The sequence below is a fragment of the Chrysoperla carnea genome, chromosome X (assembly GCF_905475395.1).
Source record: "Chrysoperla carnea chromosome X, inChrCarn1.1, whole genome shotgun sequence".
In the NCBI taxonomy this organism is placed as follows: domain Eukaryota; kingdom Metazoa; phylum Arthropoda; class Insecta; order Neuroptera; family Chrysopidae; genus Chrysoperla; species Chrysoperla carnea.
This window is the reverse complement of record NC_058342.1, coordinates 16,434,202-16,454,696: the sequence shown is the minus strand read 5'-3', so window position 1 is coordinate 16,454,696 and position 20,495 is coordinate 16,434,202. Positions and strand designations below refer to the sequence as shown.

Sequence of the window (20,495 nt, the reverse complement as noted above, 5' to 3'; positions counted from 1 at the left end):
TTCTACATGTGCGTGTAAAATCGCCATTTTTAAGCTAATATCAAGTGGGCAAAATGTTCTTAAATTTTTTTTAAGATAGTTCGACCGTCAAAGTTGCCAACTAATTTATATTCATTGAATTTAAATCTAAGTTATGAATAAAATTAATGAACACTGGCAATGAAAACATTCGTATCACGGAAATGTCATAAAATGCTTTAAAAATATCGTAAAAGATGAAATTGCTACATCCATTTGACTAGTTAAGTGATTGAACCCGCCTTGGTTATAATAATCTTCGCATAAAGTCCCGCTACCGGTGACACTGGTGACAGCATAGCCTACATATTACTAATTTATTTTTTATTAATAAAAAATTTACGATCCTGCCCGCAACTTCAGTCAGCTGTGATAAATTTTCCTCATGATGAAAACTTTTTTGAAGCTCAATCAACATTATTATGAGTTTTTCCATAAGTTAATGTATCAAAAATCACCATTATAAAATGAAATATTTCACAATTTTGCACCACAAGAGGCCCCAAAACTGTGTTTATTGTGATCAAGGGCCTTTACCGAAAAAAAAATTAACATTCACCGTACTTGCTTAAACAGTCTAACTACTTTAAGTAAAGGTTAGTTAAAGTTTTTTTTAAGTTTTATATTAATAATATATTAATTATATGATAACCATATGAAAATTGACGCATTTTTATGGAATACATTAACATAAAAATGGCGAACAATATTACTCACTTTTATGGAGCGATACATATACTACCTACGTAATTTGATGTATAACCAACCAGAGCCAAGTTAACTAATTAAAAATCACAAATCTCCTTGAAAATAAGCATAATTTCATATTCAATATTGTCCCAAACTCTTTTTTTAATATAATAATTTGATTCTATACACTGATGATCTGGTTTAAAGTTAACAGTTTTCTATCTGTCAAAAACTGTCTAACTTAAATTCGGATCAAAGTGTGGGAATGCTTATATTAAGTTATTTCATGATCTCTAAGTATGGCGTTCATGGTTTATTTCTTTTTACGTTTTATATTTTATACTTCTATGATATGAAATGCTAAGTATTATGATTGAATATTCAAAAAGGTTCCATACATACCGATTGAAATCATCTGAACTATTCCGAGCAATATACAATAATAAATCAATACGCCTGCGCACAATATTATTGAACATAATTACAATATAAAATTAACGTGTACTATTGACCAGTTTGTTTCTTTTAAGTATCAAAAAAAACATGTTTGATAAAACGAAACATGTTTCCAAACTAATCACTCCAGTTGCTAGCAAGGGTTCTGTGAACACGAAGTGCTCACATGAGAATTAAATCAATTTATTTGTTTTGGAATTCGTAGTATTGATTTTTGATTGTTTTCATGGGGTTTTAAAAACACTCCTCACCTGATAGATTCAAAAATTCGTATATGCAATCTCTACTATTCAAGATTTTTGCCCTTAATTGAATCTTTTTCTAAATATCTCACATCAAAATTTAAATACAAGAATGCTTCTTAATTCTAAGCAGTCTTAGAATTAGATGACACCGCCTACTTTTTTACGAGTTATGCCCAACTTTTTTTCGAGTTATGCCCAACTTTTTTTCGAGTTATGCATTTTTCTAGGCCATAGCAGGGGTCCTGTGGACAATGAGTGGGTTACGTCGAAATAAAGATCATTGTTTTTTGAACCTTAGAATCTGTTAATGATAATTTCAGCATCGTTTGCTTTGTTATTGCACTCCCATGTCTTTTTTGAAGGTTGTAAAAACACCCTATAACCGTGAACTGAGTAACCTGGCGGGCTTAAAATTTTAACGAATCTATTTTACGGGTCAAAAAAGATAAGTTATAATCTATATCTTGACTAAACCCGTGTCTCGGAAAGCATAATAATCTAACAAAATTTCTTTTGTGACTCTTTTCATATTGCTTGATATTCGTTGCCTAGATAGTGTCATCTTATTCTAAAGATTGTACTGCTTAGAATTACCAAGCAAAAAATAGTTTTTTAAACTTTGGAGTCCGATATCTCGAAAATGATTCAATTTAGGAAAACATTCTTCGGAATAAGTAATTTTAAAAATCAAAATTTTTTTACTCAACATTTCAAAAGGGAGCGTCGAAAAACACCGAAAATGATCTAAATCACGAGTAAATTCTTTTGTGTTCGCAGAACCCTTGCTAGCGACTGGAATACTTGTTATGTTAATATATTGGATGTTCTTTTTGCTTACAGTTTTTACACTCCGTATAGGTAGATAAAGATAGTCTTATAATACTAGAAAGCACTATCCTTTTCTATTCGCACCGAGTGTAAAAATTGTTAACAAGAACATCCTTTATAAATGTTTTTTTTTTTTTCATTTTTTTTTCAAAAAAATTTTTTTTTTTTTGGTTTTGTATCAAATGTATTTTATGAAAGTATCAAATTTTTTGCTAAACTGACCCAAATTTTAAATTCAATGACCCACCACAAATCAAAAGAAAATTCAAATTCGTTGTGATAAATTGTCATTTTTCTAACGAACAAAAAATCATCAAATGTTACACAGTGCATAGAAGGGGACATAATATTGTGAATATGTTCAAAGAATTTGAGGTTAAACATAGTATTCAATTGTTTTCATACATTTATATAAGTGGGTTATATTTTTATATGTAGTTATATTATAATTGGATTGTGAGATTGTGTCTGGGTCATACATGGATTTGGGTCATTTTTATTTTTTTTAAATATATATTTTTTGTTACTACTAAATTATTACTAATTTCGACATTTACGAAAGTGAATTATTATATAAATTCATCATTTTTATCTAGAAAAAGAAATTATATTAAAAAATAAAGCTCTAACTATTCCGTATCTGGTTCCCCCTTAATTGCATTGTAATCGGAATTTCTTGATCGTAGCATACGTAAAAATGAACCCAATGCAAATATAGTACGCCGATGTTTGTAAAAAATACCTGAAATTGAAAAAAATCATAATTTGTTAGAAAACCTGTCAAGTGAGTAATAAGATTAGGGCACAAAACATGTCTTGTTGTGGCTTCGAATAAACTACATAATTTTATTTTATTTATTTTATGCGATAAAACTGTATTTTAACCATACCTATGTTAGACTCGGCTGATTTTTTCATTGAATGAAAAGACAAAAGATACCTACTTCATTATACATTGCAATGTACTGTGCCTAATCTTTTATAATTGCTATTAACCCGATTATCTTTGGCGAAAAAAAGTGGTCAACCTCGAAATCTAACGGAATAAGCTGAATTGTTGTACAAACCTTTATTTTGATAGTACAAATGTTGTCTCAAAAGTCACATATGGTCACGTGTGCGCATCCTTGGATATACAAGGTCAAAGGTCGCAAAAATTAGTTTTTTTTTTAATATCTCGTTTCTTTTGCCTTCAATCGTATTAACATTTATTATAAAAGTTGTAGAGGATAAAATTTTCAACAAATTTTGTCTGAATTTTTTTTGTACGTTGAACCGTTGTAAAATAAAGAGCGCAGAAGATGGAACACACAACTTAACGTACTTCAGTGCTGGGTCATTAATTATAAATATAAGGTATTAAATAATTATTAAAGTAGTATTTAATAAATAATTAAGTGAAAAAACCGCATAATAGACATGGTCAATCGTGAATCCGTCTATTATGCAGTTGTTTTCTTAAGGACGCTCACGCGTGATCATATGTGAGTTTTGAGATAACATTTGTATCTATTATAAAAATAAAGGTTCGTTCAAAAGTTCGTTTTATTGCGTTAGATTCCGATGTGAATCCCTAAGATGATTGGAGTATAGTTTTCCTACTTTTTTTTTACATAAACTTTGTGGTTTGTGTTGTTGTTAAAATTTTTTACATATAATTATATATTTTCTGTCAAACAAATTTAAGACCATGATAATTTTTTGTTTTTGATTTACATTTTGAACTTTTTATTTTTAGGTTAAGTGTTTTCATATACATTTTTTCTTTTAAGGTAGTACCAGCATGGTATTTGCAGTTTCTATGTTAAAGCAATGGTACAATTTTTTTTTCGACAGAATTTAACGAAAAATTAAATTTAAGATTTTAATAATGCTTACTATTAATTCCCAAAGTTTCAGAAATTTTGACCGTTTAAAATGGGAAATAATTATGCCAACGTCCCAATTTCGATCAATTTACGTCAAAATTAATATCTCGAAAGTGAAAATTAATTTCTAAATTTTTTTTTTAGAATTGTATTGTATAAACATTTTTTTCTACTTTTTCTTCAATATATAATAATATCATAAAAAATAGTTGGAGAGACCGGACATTTTACATGCTTTAAATGGGACATGACCCTCAAAATCGCGAACGTTGTCTTTAAATATCTCGCGATCTAAACGGTCAAAAATTATGAAATTTTAGGAATTCATAAATAAAGCTATTATAAACCCGAGAAAAAAAATTCGGCCAAATCTGTCGAAAAGTGATTTCATGCTGGTACTACCTTAATTTTATAGTTATGGAAATTTGTTCACTCAGTAGGATAAATTCATTTTAATAATTATAAAAAGCTACGGATCGTTTCAAATTTTCGAATTATATAAATTTGAACTCTATAGAAATAATTTTGCACATGTTTATAAACATTCAATAAATGCTTAGACATAGAGTTCGTACAAAACGAAGTGGCACCGAGCAAGAGAGAGTGTATGATGTATATGTATGTGCACTCGTATCTACACTCTCTCTTGCTCGGGCCCACTTCGTTTTGTACGAACTCTACTATACAAGCAGCAATAGTACATTTGGTTAGAGAGAAATAAAAGTGATTATAATTATTACTTATACGCATACATATGTACATTCACTACCCAAAAGTGAGTTGATAAAGCTATTTATTCACTTTATGGAATGTTTCAAAACGAATTGCTAGTTTTCAGTATAGTTGCTCGTCCTATTGTACGTCCCAAACATCCTTAATAAAAGATTGTAGCTCATAAACATTTTGAAAAACTTTTTGTTTGAATATCTATGGTATTTACCATTCATATCTATGACACTTAGGTATTGTAAAGACAGCCAATGATAAACCATATATAACATCAGTTTGATAAAGTAAAAACGCGCGATTAACAATGTAATCTTTGATGAAATATCAAAATATTTTGAATGTTTATAAATAATTAAACATTAAAATTGTTTTAAAAAAAAAATGCCAACAATTTTAAAGCGATTGATAAAGTTTTTACTTTTTGTAATAAATAATTGGTAAAGTATATTTCATGAGGTAAGACATTTTAATTTGTAAATATATAAATTTAGTCTTTTGTGCGAATTCTGATGTCGATTATGTGGAGTTAGTTTTCATTTTTAAATATGTATTTTGCCATTCATTTATTCAGTGTAAGTGTTTCAATTTTTATCGTTAATTTAATTACGTTATGAATGCTGTTATTAGGAATTAAATTCGGATCGCATTTCTTTTCTTGAATCTATTCTATCAAATAGTCAGACTACATTCTACCGCGGATCCAGCCCTCAAAATGATGGGCATGACACAGCACCCGAAAATTGGCCAAATGCGAATTGAAGTATGAACTCGTTTATGAGCGATATAGTGCATTTCTACAAAGATGTTTACAAAATATATCACGTTTGTTTACACATCACGGTGTGACATTTAAACTCTAAACTACTGAACCAATTTTGATGAAATTTTTACAACTTCAAATTAAATTAAACGCCAGTATAACAAATTCAAGCTTTGATGATATCATCGAAGTTGATAATATCATCGATGTCCAGATGTTCATTAAAGCAAGCCCGAATAATCTTTCCTGTCCCACTAAGACACGCAACCAAGATTTTTCCCCGTGAAGTGTAGAAAACGATCTTTAAACGTTGTTTAAAGAATTAAATGAAAAGCAGCAATTTTGAGCGTTTTTTTGAAATTTGTAAAAAAACTACAAAATTAATTTTAACGCATTGGGTCTCAGTTTGTAGATATTTGTAATGCCTACAACTTTTGTATAAGACTTTTAAAGAGAGAAATTTTAAAGAAACAAAAAACTTTTTCCGGTCCTTTAGCAGCCATAAATAAAATGTGGAAAAAAACAGGTGTTGGAATTTACGTAATTTTTGGGTCGGTATAGATTTTATACGAAAACCCCTTATTAAGGATGTACGAGCACCAAGGCAATTTTAAATAAAAGCTTGATTTTTTTATAAATTGGATTAAGTCTTAAATAATTCTGAAAATTTTAGGAGGGTTGCTTCATTATTTAAATAAATAAATGACTTCAAAAGTAGGCATATCATAGATTTCTGCTAAATTAGTCGGTGGAAATTAAAAAAAAAAAAAAAAAAAAACTATTTAAAGTTAAAACCTTAATAAAAACCTGTTGTGCCCGACTAATTAAGATGGTGAATTATGTTATAACTTGACAATATAAGACTAAGAATAAAAGTTTTCAATATCTGGAGTAACTTTCAAAATATCGAAAATTAAAATTTTGTTTAATTATTTAGCTTTCGATATTTCAAAAAGCAGATTACGAACAATTTTTTTCTTACTTTCTTCTGCATTCATGAAGTTATAGTAAAATTCATCATCAAATTTGACAAGTGAAAACAAACAATTGACTGACTTCATTGTTGAAATATAGACAGTGTTGATTACTCTGTCACATTACACATACATACATGTCACACATATATAACTGATATTCCCATATAATACATTCTATACAATTTGCGCTCTCACAGTGATGTTTACGAAAAAATTTTTCAAACAAAAGTTGTTTATTTTTTTATAAGGAACATTTGTTACATTTAAACTTTTGTTCTATTTCTAACGGTTTACAAGATGGGTCCTACGGACCCAAGACCCAATTGACCTATGTTGCTCATTTACGAACTCGACCTCACTTTTTATGTCCTCAGCACGCTGTAAAATTTCAGCTTAATATCTCTTTCCGTTTTTGAGTAATCGAGATGACAGACGGACAGACAGACAGACAGACGAAAGGCAGACAACCGTAATTGGACTAATTAGGTGATTTTATGAACACCTATACCAAAATTTTGTTCATAGCATCAATATTTTTAAGCGTTACAAACTTAGGACTAAACTTATATACCTTGATATATTTCATATACATGGTATAAAAATAAGGTACATATAATTTCAACCCTAAATCTAATATTGCCTTGGTGAAGTTTGAGAATCTTTGAAATAGTTCATGATAGACAAAGTACGGAACCCTAAAATTCTGGCCGAATTCATTCCGAATACCAGCATCTATAGCACCTAGTGAAGTCTAACATATGGTTAAACTTTCGAATAAAAAGGTAAGTTGATTTTTGTAAATTTATTTTTAAATAGAACTTTTTTTCTCCCAACAACTTATATTTTTAAACTGTTGTATCGTTTTTGTTAAACTCGTCGTAGAGTAATTAAAAAAAAAAAAAAAAAAAACATGAAATAAAAATAAATAAAATCTACACTAGCGTTTTTAATAAATAAAAGTTCGAATCAATGAAGAATGTACACTCTCTCTGTTTTTTACTGTAGGTGGTTGGGTTTTTTATTCAGTGAAAACTGTTTGAGAGGTATCTTCTCTACCGTGTTCGATGTTAACAAGGTATTCTCAGAGTTTACGTTTTTTTTTTACATATGTATACAAAATGTACCAAATATTTATATGTTACATAAGCTGAGCTAGTTTTCATGATAATTTTTTTCGTTTTAGAGATATGCATTCCCGTACATTTTGTCCTCGGTTATATGATCTCGCGTTCATATGATTTTTTATTCCCTTCAAATTGGTCTTCGAGAAATTAATCCTTTGCGATTTGATATTCCTTCTTAACTATTAAATATGCAAACAAAAAAATTAAAAAACGAGTGAAAACAAACAATTAACTGTGTTAACTGTTGAAATTCCCTGTATAGAAAGTGTTGGATGCCAGGGGTTGCAATATTATACCCTGTATATATGTAATATATATCAATATGCTTTGATAAATTTTTATACTATGTATATATGTAATATATATCAAGGTATACTAAGTTTAGCCCCAAGTTAGTAACGCTTGAAAATATTGATTCTATGAACAAAATTTTGGTATAGGTATTCATAAAATCAACTAATTAGTCCATTTCCGGTTGTCCGTCCGCCCGTCCGCCTGTGAACACGATAACTCAAAAACGAAAAGATATATCAAGCTGTTTACCCGTGAAGACGCAAAATAGCCGCAAATTGTATAGTATGTATTATATGGGAATATCAGTCATGTATGAGTGACATGTATGTATGTATGTGTAATGTGACAGAGTAATTATCACAGTCTATACATAGTATTTTAACATATACAACATATATTTCAATAAATCAGCCAATTTTTTGAGCAAAAAAATTCCATTTTAAAATTTTTATATCTCAATCAATTTTGAAGCTAGAAAGTCGGAAAGTCGGAGTTTTTTTGAACTTTTTTTATTTATTTAATACATAGTTTTTTAAAATTTGTAAAAAACTGATTAAGAGGTCGACTTTTTTACGAAGTTTTTACAGCCTAATAAACAATTATAGAAAATTTCAAAGACGCATTAATTTTTTCTTTTTTACCATGATATTTTATTTAATTTTGTTGCACTTCTTAATAAGTACAAAAATTTGGAATTTCTTGACACTATGTCCAGTGGTGGATTTACACTAGGGGCAATCGGGGCTAGTGCCCAGGGCGGCAAATTTTCTAGGGCGGCAAAATTTGAAAAGTGTAATTCTTTTAAATAAACATTTTATCTTTCAAGAAATATAATTTATGCATTATGTATCAAATTAAAATTTTGTATATTATAATATAGGAAATTTAAGTGAAAACTATTAAAATAGTTTAATTAATTTATTTCCAATAAGATATCAAAACTATTAAAATAAAATTTCAGTCATAGGGCGGCAGAATTTTAAATCCGGCCCTGACTTTGTCCATACCAACACAACTATCTTAAAAACGTTCCTAAGAGTGATCACTCAGAGGGGCAAAAGTTATGAAAGAAAAGAAGGAACGCGAAGCTAGTACAAATCTGGCAATATTGTATACCAACTTTTTATTGTAGGTATATGCACACACATACAGTTTGGCAACCATCTCGTTAGCCATTTAAAATATTTGAAGTAAGATGGGTTTTGATGGACGTTCTTATGTAAAAGACAAAGAAAGAGTCTTCAGACAATGTATTGTGTGTGATGGCTCGTAATCATATATCATTTGATCTATAATTGTATACACTGAGAAAAATTCATGAAACCTTGAAAACTCCGGGCGGAATTTTGAAATTGAGTCAAGAGAATTATTATTCACACAAGTCAGTCGGAATCAAAGTAACTATGTAGCTTTTTTTAAACCTACTGCGTGAGAAAATTGAAGTTAAGTTTTAAACAAGTGAAAACAAACAATTGACTGAGTTAATTGTTGAAATACCATGTATAGGCAGTGTTGATAACTCTGTCACATTTCACATACATACATATCTGACATATTTAACTGATATTCTCATATAATGCGCAAGTGTTGATGCGCAATCGTTTGTTTTTTTGACGTCACGTAAATAACAAAAGATATTCACTTTGATATTCCTATATTAATACATACTATAAAATTTGCACCTAATTAACGCCCTCGTCGGTAAACAGTGATGTTTACAAAAAAATGTTTCAAACAAAAGTTTTTTATTTTTTTATAAGCAACATTTTTTATATTTAAACTTTTGTTCTATCTCTAACGGTTTACAAGATGGGTCCCACGGACCCAAGACCCAATTGACCTATGATGCTCATTTACGAACTTGACCTGACTTTTTACGTCCTGAATACGCTGTAAAAATTTCAGATCGATATCTTTTTTCGTTTTTGAGTTATCGTGTCCACAGACGGACGGACGGACGGACGTACAACCGGAAATGGATTAATTAGGTGATTCTATAACACCTATACCAAAATTTTGTTCGTAGCATCAATATTTTTAAGCGTTACAAACTTGGGACTAAACTTAATATACTATGTATATTTCATATATACATGGTATAATTATTGTAACTCTCAAATGTGACATGTTCCTATATGTTTAATATATATACCTACGGGTAAGCAGTTATAGTTAGTTGACACATCCATACATCACCACAAAATTTCACATTTATAATAGATAGATCAGGTTAATAAAAATATATTTTTCCGAACAATTTACGAATATTAAAAACCGAATTCAATTAATTAATTGTAGAAAATAATCAAAGAAATAACATATAGAAGTCAGAGACTTGATATACAAATCGAATCGAATTTACGTCAAATGCTTTCGCTTCTAAGCCAAAGCTACTAACGGTTGCATAAAAATTTTTTTTTATATTGTTGCAAAAGTAATCAGTTTTAGTTGAACACACTTCTTCAATTGAACCAAATATTTTTTTTGAAATCAATAGTAATAATAATCAAACTAAATTAATTATTATTAGGATGAACTGCTAATGAAGTATCTCAATTCCTTATGGAATTGGCTTGCCAACTGAACACCTATACCAAAATTTTGTTCGTAGCATGAATATTTTTAATCATTATAAACTTGGGACTAAACTTAATATACCTTGATATATTTCGTATGTACATGATATAAAAATGTGAAAAAACTCATACAGTTTTGTTATGTTCTAATAAACAGTTTTAAAACGTTTTAGAAAGCATTTCTATGTGTAATGAACGCCCTTAATTCAATATGGAATTATTAATAAAGGAAGTAGTAATAAAAATTAAATTAGTTTCACAGTGCTCTATTTGCAATAACCAGATTTCAAAGAAAAACCGCATTCAATCACAGGAAGAAAATTAAATGGAAAAATAACTTTTAATTTTTAATAAATGAAAAGTTAATTACAAATATAATTTTATGACTCCTAAAAGGCACAATAGACAAGCACTACATTTGTGCTTTACTTTTCTAACCGTCAGATGCCATTACTTATATTGCCATGTGTAGAATGCTGGATAGCAGAACGAAAAGCTCCTAGTAACAATTTCTCTTTCAAGAGATAATCTTGACAGCATCGAAATGTATGCATTTAAACAAGAACTGTACAAGAACACAGCATTAAGGTAGTACAGCATGAAATCACTTTTCGACAGATTTGGCCGAATTTTTTTTCTCGGGTTTATAATAGCTTTATTTATGAATTCCTAAAATTTCATAATTTTTGACCGTTTAGATCGCGAGATATTTAAAGACAAAGTTCGCGATTTTGAGGGTCATGTCCCATTTAAAGCATGTAAAATGTCCGGTCTCTCCAACTATTTTTTATGATATTATTATATATTGAAGAAAAATTAGAAAAAAATGTTTATACAATACAATTCTAAAAAAAAAATTTAGAAATTAATTTTCACTTTCGAGATATTAATTTTGACGTAAATTGATCGAAATTGGGACGTTGGCATAATTATTTCCCATTTTAAACGGTCAAAATTTCTGAAACTTTGGGAATTAATAGTAAGCATTATTAAATTCTTAAATTTAATTTTTCGTTAAATTCTGTCGAAAAAAAAATTGTACCATTGCTTTAACATAGAAACTGCAAATACCATGCTGGAACATCCTTAAATACGTGCTATTTAGTAGAGTGAAATTACGCCTTGTGTATGGATTAAAAGTTCGAGCAACGAAACTTTGGGGTTTTTCTTTTCACATCAAAATAAGTATTTTTTGAAATTTTTTACTTTCCCGGAGTGGTGCAACATGTTTAAAAAACAAAATGGCGTCAAAAATGAAATTTTTTTTCAGAAATTTTATCATTTTTATTTTATATTCGCAAAAGGAGGCATCGGTGCATATCCAAATTTGGTAGGTTTGTAGTCCATGTTAAGAACTACTCCTCATAATTTTTTGGTGGGGTTTCGTCCCTTCCCCTCCGAGTTATATATATATGTATACATACATATGGTAAAACAGTTCATTTGACTATAACTTGAAAAATATTCGATTGATTTTAATGAAACTAATATCAATAGTAGGTTTTATTACTTACAACTTTCGGTTAAAATTTTAGCGAAATCTATAGGGTTCGCTGATCTCGAACTTTTGGCCCAAATAAGTACACCCCCTAAAAATATTACAATTGTTTTTGATAATCTATTGCAAAATTCGAGATCAGCGACCCCCAAAACCTCTTTATACGTCATAAAAATTTTGAATTTGCAAAAAATATGAAAGCGGGAGGGAAAGGGGTGGGTGTTGTAAAAAGTGCTATATTAATAAAAGCATCTAAAATTTTGGGTTACTTTAGCATTTTAAACTATTTTGACCTCTTTTTAAAATCTTTTAAGACACATTTATTTCATACACCCCTTCCCCCTTACAGCGCGGGGGTTAAAACTTAAAAATTTTGCTTTAAACCATATAGACCTCTTTTAAAAATAGTTTTCTCATGCCAAAGCAAAAAACACCCCCCAAAGCCAGTCCATACACCCCCCAAATAATTATTTCCAGAAAGTGCTAAATTTTCCGTTTTTCGCAAAAATATGGATCAAGGAGTCATTTTACGGGTAAGCCACTTATTATAAAATCGAAAGATAATAAAAAATGCTACAATTTAAAAAAAAATTTAACCTCGTAGGACAAAATGGCATAAAATAGCAGCCATTTTAAACAATTCCCTAAATTGGAAATTTTGGCCGAACTATTTAACGGATTTCGCTAAAATTTTAACCGAAAGTTGTAAGTAATAAAACCTACTATTGATATTAGTTTCATTAAAATCAATCGAATATTTTTCAAGTTATAGTCAAATGAACTGTTTTACCATATGTATGTATACATATATATATAACTCGGAGGGGAAGGGACGAAACCCCACCAAAAAATTATGAGGAGTAGTTCTTAACATGGACTACAAACCTACCAAATTTGGATATGCACCGATGCCTCCTTTTGCGAATATAAAATAAAAATGATAAAATTTTTGAAAAAAATTTCATTTTTGACGCCATTTTGTTTTTTAAACATGTTGCACCACTCCGGGAAAGTAAAAAATTTCAAAAAATACTTATTTTGATGTGAAAAGAAAAACCCCAAAGTTTCGTTGCTCGAACTTTTAATCCATATAACAGCCTTTTTTTGCTTAGATTTACTCCAGTAATTGTATTCTTAGAATCTTAATAACGAATCATATTAGATGTATATACAACCAAACGATATCATGTTTGAGTGGTTCATAGCGAGGTGCGTGGAAAGTGCGGGTGGAGGGCGAAAAGTGTGACCGATTACTGAACGTTTCCGATTATCTAGGCTCTGTATTCCAGTTGTAAAAAGGAGGATCATTATGGTTTGGTTAGGGTGTCCAATCCAACCTTTTGGTATTCCAGTCTTTAAACGGCCGGATCTTTATATTTCCTTGGATATAGATCAGTTTAGATAGTCACTAAATTAGCTCTTAGTAGAAAACAAGTGAAAACAAACAATTGAATGAGTTATGTGTTGAAATAAGACAGTGTTGATTACGTAATCGTTTGTTTATTTACGCCATATAAGTAAAGAAAGATAGCCAAACATACATACTTACACACTTAACTGATATTCCCATATAATAATTACATACTATATAATTTGCGCCTTCACGGGTAAACCTTCATGTTTTCGAACAAATGTTTCAAACAAAAGTTGTTTATTTTTTTACAACATTTTTCAAATTTAAACTTTTCTAACTGTTTACAAAATGGGTCCTACGACCCAAGACCTAATTGATCTATGAAGCTCATTTACGCGCACTGGACCTCACTTTTTATACCCTGAACACGCTATAAAAATTTCAGCTTGATATTTGAAGTTTTTGTTTTTGAGCTATCGTGTCGACAGACAGACGGACAGACAATACCATCAATATTTCTAAGCGTTACAAACTTGGGACTAAACTTAGTATACCTTGATATATTTCATATACATGGTATAAAAAGATGAATTATTCGGCCGGTCGAATTATTCATAGTAAGCCGAATATCAAAATACGACCCTGATTGAATAATACTACCAAACTTACAGAACTAGTTACAGAAACGCAATTAGTAACGAATGATAAAGTGGGATTTACATATCACAGCCTTTCCTAGGATAAATATTCAAAGGAACGAACCTTCAAGGCCTTTGGTAGGATAAATACTTGGTTAACGAATATGTATTCATTAAATATTCATGTAAACAAACAAACAAAAATCGTTTGATTCGTTAGAAATACACAATATTCGCTAGCATATAACGTTATCCTTTGCCCTGTTGGGCTCTGGCCAAAGTGGCCACGGCCCACTTTAAGGGTAAATATGTGAGGTTGAATATGCGCTACTACTTCAATACATTCTAAGATTCAGGGTATTTTTATAGTACGGAAAGTTGGTCTAAAATGATCCTCCTAAGAAAAAATACATACAATTTCGACATATGTACAACGTCGAAATATTTTCGAGCTCCTTATTCAACTTTTACAATATTGGTATGTAAATTTCTTTTGATCTGTTCAAATTTTTAGAACTATTCGATGTTTCTCAAAAGGGATCGTTTTGACCGACCTTGTAAGGATACTGAGTAAAACGATCCCATTGCATTTTTTATCAAACAGCTCAAAAAAAATATTAACAATTATTTTACATTGCATCAACGATTAGTATGAAAACAAAAATAACTGGTAAATTCATCTAAATCAACACATTCAAGACCCGTTACATGATGGAGATCATTGTATCTATTATCATTTAACACACAAAATAGTGATCATTTTAGCTTATATAAAGAGAATCATTTTACCCGTTACGACATATTTGAATTTCGTCATCAAAACTGACCTTAAAATTTATTATACGCCTATGAAAATGTGTTAAAGTCAACAAAAGCCAAAAGTGAAAACAGACAGCCGACAAAAACTAATACAAAAAAAGAAATTTTACGTTCAAATTTGTCTTACCATATATCATAAGCAGTAAAATTAATATTTTTGCTATGAAACACAAATTAGCTTATACATCACCATAAGTCGAGTGTTATGGAAGGAGGATAAGTGAGAAGCTATAAAGCGGTGGTTTTTACTTTTAAGGCCAATGAAGCTGGCGGGTATCAAGCTCGTTGAACTATATGTGTTTATATACCTAGTAATTCAATCGAGATCATTCAAGTTCGTTTTTATTACAGGTTTCTTGTTATACCCGATGTCGTTATGGAAATATCTAATTTCTATGGCGAAACTTCTCCTTTAGAGCAAATTGAGTTAGTACATCTTCAAGTTAACTTTTTTTTACCGTTAAAATGAGCTATGGTAGAACCCAAGATGATCAAAGATAACAAAGTACATACAAATATTGTGTATTTTTAATTAAACAAAAAATACATGTGAAACTTCACTCGCTATATATTTTAACAAAATTCATATAAATTACAAATATTTATAGTATAGGAGCTCGCAACGTTTTCGGGAGCAAATTTTATTATGGTTGATTTTATGATATGTTGTTCTTCTTGCTCTTTCAGTTAGAGCTTGGGCCATCTGGCTGGCGGTAGTGGTTGCGTTTAGTACTGCACAGCCTAAATGTACAGGTAATAATCCTAAATTTTAAAAGTATTTTAGTATGTCTCTAATTTTAATATTATGTTATTTAAGTATACAAAAACTTAAAATAAATTTGCCAGACGTTCATTCGGTTGCTAAACCTTGAATAAAAGCGAAAAAGTTATGAAAAATATTGCAACGCTAATGAAATTAGTATTATATATATCTTATGTTATATTATTTCTTGTATGTTAAATGGCCGCCGTTGATAAGGCGCCAATATTTTTATATTATTTTAGTGATTACTAGTTCCGAGTTCGAATCCAGCAGCAGTCAACATTTTTTTTTTTTTATTATCTTATGTAATTGAATTTTTTTTTAATTTTAGGTTTTTGTATACTTAAATAACATAATATTAAAATTACAGACATACTAAAATACTTTTAAAATTTAGGATTATTACCTGTACAGGTAGGCTGCGCAGTACTAAACGTAACTGCTACCGCCAGTTAGATGGCCCAAGCTCTAACTGAAAGAGCAAGAAGAACGACATACCATTATAACTGATCTCCTGTACCATTATAACTGATTATGGAGAATGGAAATAAATTGCCACCTGTGAGTGGGAAATAGAACTATTGTTAAATTTTAATACACAAGCGCCACCTATGAATGGGAAATGAAATTATTGCTAATATTTAGAAGAAGACAGTTAGAAGAAGAAGAAAAAGCGATTAAGTTGCGTAAAATTCCAGTGTGATGACGTAACATATTTTTACCGATTCACTCTCTGTAGGTATTTCGTTTTTGATTGGTGATCTCAAAGATGCTTCACTTCAAAAGTGTCGCTTTGTTTTTGTTTAATGTATTTGGTACACTTTGTATAATGAAGTAAGTATAAAATAAACTGTTTGATGAAGCCATTGATGTATTTTGTAATAATAATAAAATTTTTTTTAAAAATTTCTTTTTTATTATACTTACCACTGTAAAGAGTTTGTCTTAGGGCTTTCCTGTCCACACCATTTGTTGTGGGCGGTTGTATTGCCGACCCGCAAGAGTGTTGATGTAATAATTGTGGTCTCGTGTGACCACTGCTAGCCGAGTCCATTTCATTGTCATCAGATGTTGTGTCTATTGTGTCTGGAAACAAAAATGAAAAACATTAAAATTTTATATATTTTATTTTTTGCATTCCAATTCCGTCCGAAATATGCATATGGTAGCGGGTTCAATTCTCGCTACCGCAACAAAATTAATTTAATTAATAGTTGTGATGGTCTGGTGTAGTGCATGGTATGCATGAAGGAGATGCACTCAGCCTCTGAAATTGAGGAGCTGATAAATGAAATTATCGGCGAAAAGTCTCAAAGAAATTGTTTAAATACACTCCTATATATCTCGGGAGTGATTTCTTGAACCGTTTCTCTTATTATCTCTTCAAAAGGGTCCATATTTCTAAACGACTATTAACATTCCTATCAAACTTTCTTAATTTATGGACACCCTTTATATTCGATGTCAAAAGTGAATAGCTGAATGTTAATATTTTTGAAAAAGACCTTTTTATAAAGAATGAACTTTTTTTTGTGAACCTTATAATAAAAAAGTTTTCCATATGTAGCCAACTTAGCTAGACACCCTGTACATACTGCTGCAATTTATAAAAGAAACATAATTTTTACACAAAATTTTACCCAAATTTCAAACAGCTGGGTCTCCGCGAAAAATCATGAAATTCGGAATCTCTATAGCTGATTTGAAAGCTTGTATCTTTAAGTTTTGGAATATATTGGTCAAATTTCAATTTTTATCACCTTTTGGCAAATCAACGTAAATTCAACTTTTCGCACATATGCTAAATTTTAAAAACACATGTGTCAAAAACCCAAAAATCTTCATGATTAGTAGTATTACAGGTAATATAGAAACTCATTACTCCATAATGCACTAAATTACAGGAGTTATTTTTTTGTTTAAATTGGTTCAGTATCACCTTCTGAATGTAAATGCACAAAATCCTTACAAATTTGGAGGGCAAAAATGCCGCCATTTTGACAAAAACCGTTACAGCCTATAACTCCGTAACCGTGCACTTAAAGCCAAAAGTGTTTTCTTTTTTACAAAATTTTTTTTATCGTAAAAAAAAATGTCAAGGAGTTTTTGCAGATTTTGCAGGTAAGAAGACAAATCATTTTTTGCTAATTATGGTAATTTAATTATCTACAGCAGAGGTTATTACCATTTTTGTTCTAATGTGCACGGTTATGGAGATATAGTTCAAAACGGTTTTCCTTAAAATAGAGTACGTGATACTGAATCTATTTAAATAAAACAATAACTCCTGTAATTTAATGCAGAAAAAATTCTCTGTAGTCTGAAGTATGGAGAAAATAAACCACGTTATATAAACACTTGCATCACACAAAAAACAGTCAGAGTAATATGACTTCAAAAAGAAACGTCGCACAAGAATAAAAACAAAAATTTTCTCGAATTTTTCTTACGATCGTTAAGTTTAATAATAATTTTCCAAAGCCATTGCTTATAACAACTTACGTTAATGCTATTTTTATTAAAAGAGACATTTTTATAACGTGCTTAGGACGTAAAAAGTAAGTTTGAGTTCGTAAATGAGCAACGTAGGTCAATTGGATCTTGGGTCTGTTACATCCACCATGTTTAGAGATAGAATAAAAGTTTAAAAATAAAAAATGTTCCTTATACAAAAATTAAAAACTTTCGCTTGAAACACTTTTTGGGTAAACATCATTGTTTACCCGTGAGTGTGCAAATTAGAAACAAATATTGGTTTTCTCAAAACTATAAAATGATAGAGAGTTGAAAATTTGCAGGTAGCTTTAACTAGTGGTTTTTGAAAGATTCTCGAAAAATGAAAACATTTTCTAAAAAATATTTTCGAAAACCAAACAAATGACGTCATGTCGGCCGCCATTTGTATAATTGTGTTGGTTTTTTAAACTTTTCTAATTTATTAAAAGGGTATGTCAACAATTAAATCAGTCAATTGTTTGTTTTCCCTTGTTTTTCATAGACCTTAAAGACCGGAAACGGAAGGAGAGGATATTTGGAAAAAAATTCCCGAACACTTCAACGATGACTTAAAATTTACGAAATGTCACGACATTTCGTTATTTGACATTTCGTGAAGACTTTTCTTATCAACGTTGGGGGAGTTAAATAAGCGGGTAAAAATTTCTTAATCTGTCAAAACTACTAATTAATAGTGTTTCGGTAGACAATTTTGTACAATTTTTACGGATTTCATTTCTTTACTTCATTAAGAATAAAATTTTCACGCTGAGTGTACCGTAAAAAACCTAATTTGTTTTTTTTTTTTTTGTAAACAGATATTCTGGTCTTTTACAATACAGTAGAGTCTCAATAATTCGAACACTATGATCAGATCAGTATAGAAAAAAACAGGCATAAAATTTCTTCAGTACAGAGACGAACCGCATTCCGGGCTACCTGTACCTATCGCACTGTCTCCGAAACAATGGTGCTGGTGATCTCGAAGACAATTCCCCTCGAATTACTAGTTGAACGTTGGATGGAAAGCGGTTGTAAGGAAGCAATTCGTCGATCAGGAGCACTTAACAGCAGACCCAGGGCCAGATTGAATGGAATTTCGAAAATTTTATCGTTTTTCCACAATGTTTTACAAGACCACTAGTTGAAGTAACCTTCAAATTTTCAAATCCCTATCTTTTATAGTTTTGGAGAAATGGTATACCAAAGTTATGTACTAACTTTCGCCCTCGCAAGTTAACAACGATGTTAAAGAAAAATGTTTCAAGCGAAGTTTTCATCTTGTAAACCGTTAGAGATAGAACAAAAGTTTAAATGTAGAAAATGTTCCTTATAAAATAAACAACTTTTGTTTGAGACATTTTTTCCTTAATATCACGTGTGTGGCATGTATGTATGTATAATGTGACAGAGTAATCAACACTGTCTATACATGGTATTTCAACAATTAACTCAGTCAATTGTTTGTTTTCATTTGTTATATTTCATTTATGATGGTGTTTCAAATTTAAACCGTCTGCGAAGTTTTGCACCTTCGCTAATAAACATTAAGAATATTTAACTGGTGCGTTTTTAATGACATAGAATATGCGATATAATTAAACAATTAACTCAATGATTTGTTATTTTCATTTATTTAAACGAATTTTCACACATATGCAAAATAAATTTTGTATACACAAACAAACACATGTTAACACAAAAACAACCTTCATGCGTAGTAGAGAAAATAAACCACGTTGAAAAAACACTTGTATCACAAAAACATAGTAACCTACTGACCTATGACTTACACAAAAATAATAAAAACACAAATTTTCTCGAATTTTACTTACGATCATTAAGTTTAATAATAATTTTCGATGTGGACGTAACACCAGTTCCAGCCATTATTCATAAATAAATATGAAATGTTTTAAAATGTTCGAATAGAGTGTTTATTTTAATTAATAATAATTAATATCTCATCTTTGGACAACACTCATGATATTCATAATTCGTGATGTTTGATTTTGTATTCCGTATAAAATATTTAATATTGTTATTGTCAACTAACAAGTCACTTGCACAAGTTCGTATTAATATTCGTACAATATTATTAATATTATTATTATTTTAATATTTTAATATATATTGTGATTAAAAAATATGTATTTGATTGGTCATTTGCTAAATAATATATAGTATATACATAGTATTTATACAGAGAGTTTCAAAATAATTCATATTGTAAAGAGAAGTGATGGATTTATGCCTACGGCTGTGACGTCTGACCCAGTGGCGTTGCTCGCCTTGGAGGTGCCCTGTATCAAAATTAAATTAAATATTTATTGATTATAAGTTAGCACTTTCTCCTAGAAAT

The 20,495-nt window shown here is 30.0% G+C and overlaps 1 protein-coding gene across 2 annotated transcripts in view; it reads right to left on the bottom strand.

Moving 5' to 3' along the window:
• Window positions 1-2,480: 2,480 nt before the first annotated feature.
• The window catches only part of LOC123302418, a 68,762-nt gene continuing 50,747 nt past the window's right edge, over window positions 2,481-20,495 (bottom strand). The window contains exons 1-3 of one of the 2 annotated variants that reach the window (XM_044885346.1): window positions 19,969-20,206; window positions 16,565-16,723; window positions 2,487-2,979 (exon numbers count right to left, since the gene is read on the bottom strand). In XM_044885346.1, coding sequence (XP_044741281.1) covers window positions 2,867-2,979; window positions 16,565-16,723; window positions 19,969-20,023 — 327 coding nt within the window. In that variant the 5' untranslated portion in view covers window positions 20,024-20,206 and the 3' untranslated portion in view covers window positions 2,487-2,866. Of the gene's footprint in view, window positions 2,980-16,564; window positions 16,724-19,968; window positions 20,207-20,495 lie in introns of those variants that run through there. The other variant, XM_044885347.1, reaches the window with a different exon arrangement.